The sequence below is a fragment of the Perissodus microlepis genome, chromosome 16, assembly GCF_051167445.1.
Source record: "Perissodus microlepis isolate ML-2025 ecotype Zambia chromosome 16, ASM5116744v1, whole genome shotgun sequence".
In the NCBI taxonomy this organism is placed as follows: domain Eukaryota; kingdom Metazoa; phylum Chordata; class Actinopteri; order Cichliformes; family Cichlidae; genus Perissodus; species Perissodus microlepis.
The window spans coordinates 32,964,131-32,973,443 of NC_140476.1; the positions used below are offsets into that span (position 1 = coordinate 32,964,131).

Sequence of the window (9,313 nt, forward strand, 5' to 3'; positions counted from 1 at the left end):
GTATAAGAACAATGCTGGACAATACCTCCCACCCACCACATGAAGGTTTGTGGCGGAGCTGAAGCTTCGAGTTGCAGAGCAGCTTTCAAGAAGTCTACAGGAGAGAGTATCTGTAGAGAGAGGAGTCGGCTAAAACCCCTCCTGAGATGGATGCAAACCTGGTGACCAACTACAAGAAACACTGTACCGCTGTGCATACCAACAATTTATAACTTTTATGTTATACAATGAAACTACCATAAAATTAGAGACTGTTCATTTCTTTCTCAGAGAGCTAACTTATCAGTTCAGTGGGAGAGGAAAGGATTATTTCCCCCATTGTCAGGTTCATAACATCTTCTTTTATTGACCCAGTTCCAACCCCAAAATGTTGTTACCACCAGTCACCACTGACGCATAATATTTTCCTAGAAGTGTTACCGTGGAAACACCTGTCTGGACAGAGATAATCTGATTGGTACTGTAAGCATGAAAACTCGTACCTGTTGGTGTTCGGGATTGTTCTGGTTCTTGGTGCGGATTGTTTTGGTTTATCGTCAGTGTTTTCTCCCTCCAGTAGGAAAGAAGCTTCAGGAGCAGCCTCCACCTCACTGTCTATAAGCATAAACAAACAATTTCAGGATTCTTTCCTGACTGAAAAGATCTTAAAGGCCAGTCAGTAGTGATAGTTTGGTGGAATTGTGTGTACATGAAAAACCATGTGCATATACTGTTGTTGCATGAGTGCCCCCATCCCTTTTCCTTTCTCTCTGCCACATGTCTTTATTAGTTTATTGTAATGCTTTCATTTAATTCAGTTCTGCTGCCTATTATTCAATTCATTTAGTCTTTTTGAAAAATAACCCTAAAGCTGCTCGTGGTATTTTCAATTCCTTCTTATTTTTATAATTCATTTGTGGATCTTAAACGTTTAGAGATGAAAGTTCTCAGGTTTTCAAGTTTTGCATCTGTTCAAAATGTAAGTGAAAAAATTAAAATGGGTTTATTCTTCTTGAAAGTAACGTTGTGGTATATCAGCAGTATTTACAGTTACATTTGTCAAATATGTGGGTGCTAATCTGTTTATTTACATGGTGTAAACGTCTGATGTGAGACGTGAGTAACACTCACTTAAATTTAAGTCCAGACGTCATCACATAGAACAACATACACATTACAGTAACAAAATGTTGAACCCTGCTGAAGAAGCTGACGACTCAGAGCAACAAGGAGTAAGATCCAGCAATCGTGAAAGGCATATAACTGAAAAGGTAAAGAAATGCAGGAATATGAGGCAAAGAAAAATGAGACGGCATTCAACAAAGCTTATGACACTTGGAAGAAGGCAGCTAAAGAAATCAGAACAAAGCTAAAAACTTTCTGCTCACCTGAAGAGCTAAATAATGCCAGTCATGACATAAGAGACAAGCACGCTGTAGTACAACAGCATTATGAACCCATTTGCCACAGCCAATCCATGACGCCAGACATAGATAAACGAATGGAAGCTTCTGCTTACAACCAACATTTGTGAAGTTATTGCTAAGCGCATGAAAATATCGATCAGCTCTTTAATGATCGCCTTGAAAAGGAAAGAGTACGACTGATGTTAAACAAAAGGGTCTATGGTTCTTTGTTTGGTGATAGACAAACTGAAACGTCGTTCCCAGATGGTTCATTTGCGCAATCAAAGGCAGATTCCACTGGCAGTCGTGAGGTGGAAGCAGAAGCTGAACTTGCAGCCAAAGTGGAACAAGCAAAGGTCACACAAGAGATAATGGCACAGGAAACCAAGATCAGCCAAATGGAAAATGAGTCGGGAAAAAAGGAAGTGGAAACAAAGGCAAAGTTGGAGGAATAGAAGACTAAACTTCAACAGTTAAAGGCAGACAGTGAAGTGAAAGTAGCAGCTGCACGAGTAAGAGCCCTTAGCGCTCAAAATGAGATTGAAAGCCATGATGATGAAAACTGCCTGATTGGATAATACAGAGATGGAGCCACATTGTAGTGGAGGAGCTAGACAAAAGCCAAGACTACCCCAACTTCGCTCGCTTTACATTCATACAAAACGAAGCTAAAGTAGTTTGTAATCCTGTTGCCTCACCATTCCTAATGAGCGAAAAGACATCAGAAGAGCGGCACGTTAAAAGAGCGAAGGCACTCAGTACCACCATCCAACCAAAGTCTCCACCAACCCCAGCATCCACCTCTAGACCTAAACCCCCATGTTTGGTTTGCAAAGAAGAATCGCATGGCATAGCTAAGTGTCCTGCTTTCGCAGTGAAAACTAGTGATGACAAGAAATTTTTCATCCAGGAAAATCATCTCTGGATGTTTGAGAAGGGGTCATGTAACCAAAGAATGCCGAGGACGTCACTCCTGTAGTAATTGTGGTCGGCGTCACCCCACCTGTCTACACACAGACAGAGTGAATGAACATAAAGAAAGGAAAACTGAAAATTCTAAATCCCCAGCTGAAGGTGCAAACAAGGAAGTGCATAATGTGGTGACTCATGTACTAACAAGGAAAACATCCTCCACATCCAGCATAGTACCAGTAGTCAGTTGCATCTAAGCCGCAGAAAGAAATATTACATATGCCCTGCTTGACACCCAGAGTGACTCATCATTTATTTTAGAGGATTTGGCTTCAGAACTAAATGTAGACGCCCAACCAGTGCAGTTAAAGCTTAGCACCATGACTTCTGTTGACACAGTTGTTGCCAGTAAACTTGCCAACAACTTACAGGTGCGTGGGTTTGACTCTGAGACTCGTGTCCGAATAGATCAAGCCTACTCTCGTGACTTTATCCCAGTTGACAAGTCTCATATCCCTACCAGGGAAACGGCACTACAGTGGCCACACCTTGAAATGGTAAATGGTAAATGGCCTGTATTTGTATAGCGCTTTTACTAGCCCCCCCTAGAGACCCCAAAGCTCTTTACACACCCAGTCATCCACCCATTCACACACACTGGTGGAGGCAGCTACAGTTGTAGCCACAGCTGCCCTGGGGCAGACTGACAGAAGCGAGGCTACATATCGCGCCATCGGCCCTTCTAGCCAACACCAGTAGGCGGTAGGTGAAGTGTCTTGCCCAAGGACACAACGACCGAGACTGTCCGAGCCGGGGCTCAAACTGGCAACCTTCCGATTACAAGGCGAACTCCCAACTCCCAACAAAGGCGAACTCCCAACTCCCAACTCCCAAGAGTTGGGAGTTCACCCCCCTAGAGATCGTCCCCTAGAGATCGTCACAGGCAAAATAAACAAACCTTTTGCACAAAGAACCATTCTCGGATGGAGTATTATTGGTTCTGGTAATCCCCACCTAGACAGAGAAGGTAACCAGAGTTACGTGCACAGGATCACAGTCAAAGAAATGCCCATACCATCAGCCACAGACGTACTCAAAGTCCTAGAGACTGACTCTAATGAGAGAAACTATGAGGATAAGTATGTATCTCAGGATGATGTTCGCTTCATACAAATCCTCAGTGATGCAATAAAGCAAAGACCAGATGGGCACTATGAGATGCCACTTCCCTTCAAGGGCAATGATCCACCAGCTCTTCCCAACAATAAGAAGCTAGCAACAGTCCGACTGCAATACCTGAAGAAAAGGCTAAAGGCTGATAAACAGTATCATGAACATTACTGTTCCTTTATGAGAGGCATTATCAGCAGTGGTGATGCAGAATTAGCCCCTCCTTTGACCAATGGTGAGACTGCATGGTACATCCCACACCATGGGGTGTATCACCCAAAAAAAAAAAAAAAAACAGCCAAGCTAAGAGTCGTCTTTCACTGTTCAGCAAAATTTCTCGGTGTCTCATTAAACGACACTCTTCTCACAGGTCCAGATATGATCAACTCATTGGTGGGGGTACTCTGTCGTTTCAGAAAGGAAAATGTAGCCATAATCTGTGATATCAAGAGAATGTTCCACCAGTTCGCTGTTTGTCCAGACATGTGCAACTATCTGAGATTTCTGTGGTGGCAGGATGGACAATTAGACACAGAACCCAGAGAATACAGAATGGCTGTACATCTATTCAGTTCATCCCCTGGATGTGCTAATTTGGGCCTGAAATACTTAGCACAACAGCACAGAGCAGACTATCCTAAGGCCCCAGAGTTTGTTGAACAGAACGTTTATGTAGACAATGGTCTAATTTGTGTCCCATCAGTTAAAGAGGCACAAGAACTCATCACCGAAACGCAAGCGCTTTGTAGACTTGGCGGTCTACATCTGCACAAGTTCAACTCAAACCAAAGTGATGCGCGTTCCCAGCTGGAACCCTCAGACAGAGCAGACACCACAGAACTGCTCAATCTCAAACCTGACACAACAGATAAGGGCCATGTGCTCGGCATCCAGTGGTCAATCAAAAATGACACTTTCAGTTTCAATATAAACACTAAGGACCAACCTCCTACTCGCCGGAGCGTACTGTCAGTCATCTCATCCCTGTACGGCCCACTAGGGTTCGTAGCTCCCTTCACTATACAGACAAAAGTATCCTACAGGAAGTGTGTCGCCCAGGCATTGAATGGGATGACCCCCTTCCTGACAACTTATGTTCACGGTGGGAGGACTGGAAAGATGGATTGGAAAGATTAAAATTTGTTGCGGTATCTAGATGTTACCACCCACCAGAACTAACAGACATTGTAAAGATGGAACTGCATTTTTGGAACTCTCAGCCGCAGTCACATCAGCCAGAATGAGCAGCATGCTAAAAGCAGAGCTTTAGATGCACATTGATGAAGAGTTCTTTTGGACTGACTCCCAAGTAGTCTTAGCTTATATTAACAATGAAGCACGACGGTTCCACGTCTTTGTTGCTAATCATATGCAGTTAATTAGGGCTCAGTGCATCAGAGATCATGTCAACTTGTTGGGTGTCTGGTCCAAAGTTTCTGTGGGAACATGACATTTCATATGCACCCAGCCCCTCACCTGTGTTATTAGTAGGGGATCCAGAAGTCAAAGCAGTCAAAGCTCTCGCAACTCAAGGTGAACAAGACAATATCCTCAGCCGTTTGTCAAGGTTTTCAAGCTGGTTAATGCTCCTTAAAGTGGTTGCAAGGATAAAAAGATTAAAATCCAGTAAAGCTCAGTATGGCAACTTTGTAACAGTAGATGAACGTAAAACAGCTGCTGACACAATAATAAAGCTTCTTCAGCAGCAGGCATTTTCTCGAGAGATGGAAGTGTTGAAGGTGGGAGATAACCTTTCTGAGTTCAAGTCCCCTCTTTAGAGTAGATCCAGTACTAGATCAAGGACTTCTCCGTGTTGGAGGAAGAATGAAGAAGTCAACACTCTGTCAGGGACTTAAGCACCCCATCATCCTCCCGAAAGACCATCACAAAGTTGATCATTGCTCATTTTCATGCACAGATTTGTCATCAAGGTAGAAGCCAAACTCTCGTGAAAATCAGATCGAAGGGATTTTGGGTGATTGGTGGGAGCAAGGAAGTTGCAAAACTAGTTAGCAAATGCGTTCGGAAACTAAGACGTTCACCAGAAGAACAACGCATGTCTGAACTTCCAAAGAAACCAGTTGAAATCTCAGATCCTTTCATGTATTGTGGACTGTTTCGGCGTCCATTACACATAAAAGATAAAGACTCCTCTTTACATGTCTTTCCTCACGTGCAGTCAACATTGAGATGCTCGAAGGTCTTTCTGGCTCTTTCGTCAACGCTCTGAGATGTTTCATCAGCTTAAGAGGAGCTGTTTGCAAGTTGTACAGTGACCAGGGTACAAACGTCACTGGAGCCTAAAAAGGGGTAAGAGAGTCTCTTAAACAATGTGACACAGATGCCTTAGAAGCATTCCTTGCCAATAAACAGTTTGAGTTCATCTTCAATGCCCCATCTGCTAGCCACGCAGGAGGTGTGTGGGAACGACAGATTCAAACCATACACAATGTTCTCAATGCCACCATTGCTTAATGCCAAGGCAGGCTAGATGACAGCTCTCTAAGAACTCTATTCTATGAGGCGATGTTCATCATTGATGGCCGACCACTGTGCGTCGATGAAATCAATGATTCTAAATTTCCTGAACCTCCAACTCCCAATCACCTCATATTGATGAAATCAAAGGTTGCACTGCCTCCACCAGGAAAGTTTGTGAAAGAGGACTTATATGCAAGGAAAAGGTGAAGCAGGTTTGGAAGTATATGGAAAAGAGAGTACCTCCTGAACATATCTACGAGACAGAAGTGGCACGTACCACGTTGAAATCTTAAAGTCAATGACATAGTCATTATCAAAGAAAATGTCCATATGTTAAAGCTGGAAATCACCAGCTAACTAAACTGTCGTGATTTTGTTTGTGAGAGTGTCTCATGATGATGAGATATGAGCGTGGATCTGTGGCAGCAACAGACGTGTGCAGATCAACAATGGATAATATGGAGTGATGGAGAGAGTACAACCATGCAGCGTTTAAAGCTTGGAAGTAATCACATTACTTTGAGTTGGATTCTGTAATAAGTGACAAAAACATTAGCGTCCGCTGTGCACTCTGTGGGGGAAGAAAACTTCTTTCTACAGAGAAAAATTAAACTTCAAATCTGAGCGAGCAGCGAGCACGCTGCCACAAGAATGTGACATCCACAGAGTCCATAAAGTCAAAAGATTAAAAGTAATTAAACGATTTTTAAAAATAGACCTTTTTATTTGATTACATTTTATATGATGATTATGCAGAAGATTATGCAAAAAATGTGTCTGTGTCCCTGTGGTTTGTGTTTCATTTATATTTCGTTTCACCTCTCATCCAAGAAGCTTCTTCAGTTCTAAGGTCAAATGGTGGGGAGTCCCAGATTTAAACCCAGTGGGAGTTTCCCCCCAAAAAGGGACAAAGGACCCCCTGATGATCCTCTACCTAATCACATGAGCCAAGGTGTGAAAACAGCTGTGGGTCACAATCAACCAGGGTTTCGGGTGAGCTCATTGTGAAACCTGGCCCCACCCTATCATGTGATTTCCTGAGGTCAGATGGCCCAGGATGTGAGTGGGCGTTAAGGCGTCTGGGGAGGATCTCAAAACTGGATTATAGATGGCAGACAGTTGGTGTCGTAAACCACCGCCTCTGTTCAAAGATGGTCGCTCACAGTGGACCTAAATGCTTCTTTCACTCCTCTTTCAAACCATCTGTCTTCTCTGTCCAAAATGTGAACGTTGGCGTCCTCGAAAGAGTGACCTTTGACCTTTAGATGCAGATGGACAGCTGAGTCTTGTCCTGTGGAGGTGGCTCTTCTATGACTACGATGACCTGGATGACTGAGAACCTTCACAGTTCTCTTGATGTTATATTCGTTGTTCTAGCTTTTAGTTTCAGTCACTGTCTTTCCTGTGTTCTGTGTTTCGTATCCAGGCAGTCGTGTCTCTGTGCCTAAGTCATGTTTTAACATGTCCTATGTAAGTGTGTTCAGTTTTGCTTCCCCTTTGTCCTGTTATGTCCAATTAGTCCCAGCGGTGTTTCTATCTGTTCCCTATCGTATGGTTATCCGGTGTATTTAAGTCCTCAGTCTTCCCCTGTTTCTTGTCGCATCCTTCACTAGCTGTGTGTTCCTCACTCATCATGTTTTATCATGTCATGTCATATCCTCACTTTCTAGGTCATTTTTCCTAGTTTGAGTTTTTGTTTTATTTCTACTGCTCGTGTGCTGTGTTTCTCAGTTTGCTTTTGCCAGTGAATAAAAGCTGTTTCCTCCTGCGTTTGGGTCCAACCTCTGCCTGCCACACAGCAAACCTTGATAAATAGAATTGTGCAAAAAGTTGCTTTATAACATTCAGGATGTGTATCATGTTTTTAAAAAGTAACTATTTAATAATATAACTAATTAATTTTGAAAATAAGTAGTCAGTAAAGTAGCAGGATTACTTCCTTTGAGAAGTAATAAGTAATTAGTAACTAATTACTATATATTAAACTTGACCAACACTGTTCAAGAGTGAGGGAGCCCATTAGGACCAAACTGGCTCTGGATTCCTGATTTCAAGTAAAAAGTATAATGAGCATGAAAAGTTCTTCATTCAACAGTTTTTAAGTATTTATTAGTTTTATGAAACTTTGCATTAATATCACTAAGATGTTTATATGCTTATATATGTTAATGTAAGGTCATCTACAGCACGACATCATATTTTTAAGGATGTTGTGTGTTTGAGGCAGGTGTGTGCGTGTGTGTGTGTGTGTGCGTGTGTGTGTGTGTGTGTGTGCGTGTGTGTGTGTGTGCGTGTGTGTGCGTGTGTGTGTGTGTGTGCGTGTGTGCGTGTGCGTGTGTGTGCGTGTGTGTGTGTGTGCGTGTGCCTGTGTGTGTGTGTGTGTGTGTGCGCGTGTGTGTGTGTGCGTGTGTGTGCGTGTGTCTGTGTGTGTGTGTGTGTGTGTGTGTGTGTGTGTGTGTGTGCGTGTGTGTGTGTGTGTGTGCGCGCGTGTGTGCGTGTGTGTGTGTGTGTGTGTGTGTGTGTGTGCGCGCGTGTGTGTGTGTGTGTGTGTGTTGCAGGCCTTACCTGTGGCTCCCTTGTTTGCCAGAACCAGATCTTCATTGTCTTTCTTCTTCTTCTTCTTCACTTTCAGGCCAAACATTTTTTTGGGCTTTCTGCTCACAGGAGAGTAAACCTTTCATGTAGTCAGGACTTATTTTTACCCTTATCAGCTTTATCTTTATGTTGAAATGCAGGTCAGCTAATAAACATGAGAGCATAGACAAAGGAAAAGCCAGATACATCTTTGTGTCTGATCCCTTTTTTTAACCTTTTAACATCCAACAGATCACTGGCAACATATAATTGTATGTTATTGTTAATTTATTGAGTAAAATAACTCAGTTTTAAGATCTGTTTTTAGCCACTGAGCATAGGCTTGATGTCTTTCCTGCAGCATGAGAAGCTGAAATATGTAAACTATCATTCATTTCTATTAAACTGCTCTTTGATGTGTTTGCTTAATGTGGCTTCACTGAAAAAAAAAAAGTCATTTAAACTCAAACTTTCAAGGCAAAAATCGTTGCCTGTTTAACTCCTTTGCATATAGTAAATATATAATCATAGAAACAGAGGTTTAACCATAGACCTTGTCCAAAACTAGTATGTGAGATTTAGCTCTCACGCCCATCTACTATGGATCAGGAGAGACATCCTCTCTATTTTCAAGAATAAGCTTCATAATTTCAAATAAGACAAATAAGCTAAACATCGCAGCAGTGAGAAGTTTCCTACCTTTGTTTGGGATCCAGTGTTAGTCACAAGACCGCACTCTTCACTTTTGGCAGTTGGACACGCAAGACTGCATGTTATATGCTTTCGGTGAC

At 42.6% G+C, this 9,313-nt stretch overlaps 1 protein-coding gene across 2 annotated transcripts in view; it reads right to left on the reverse strand.

Moving 5' to 3' along the window:
* The window catches only part of fer1l6 (fer-1 like family member 6), a 52,813-nt gene extending 43,500 nt beyond the window's left edge, over window positions 1-9,313 (reverse strand). For both annotated transcript variants that reach the window (XM_084954720.1, XM_084954718.1), the window contains exons 1-3: window positions 9,222-9,313; window positions 8,514-8,602; window positions 483-594 (exon numbers count right to left, since the gene is read on the reverse strand). In XM_084954720.1, the coding sequence (XP_084810846.1) occupies window positions 483-594; window positions 8,514-8,589 (188 nt within the window). In that variant the 5' untranslated portion in view covers window positions 8,590-8,602; window positions 9,222-9,313. The remainder of the gene's footprint in view (window positions 1-482; window positions 595-8,513; window positions 8,603-9,221) is intronic.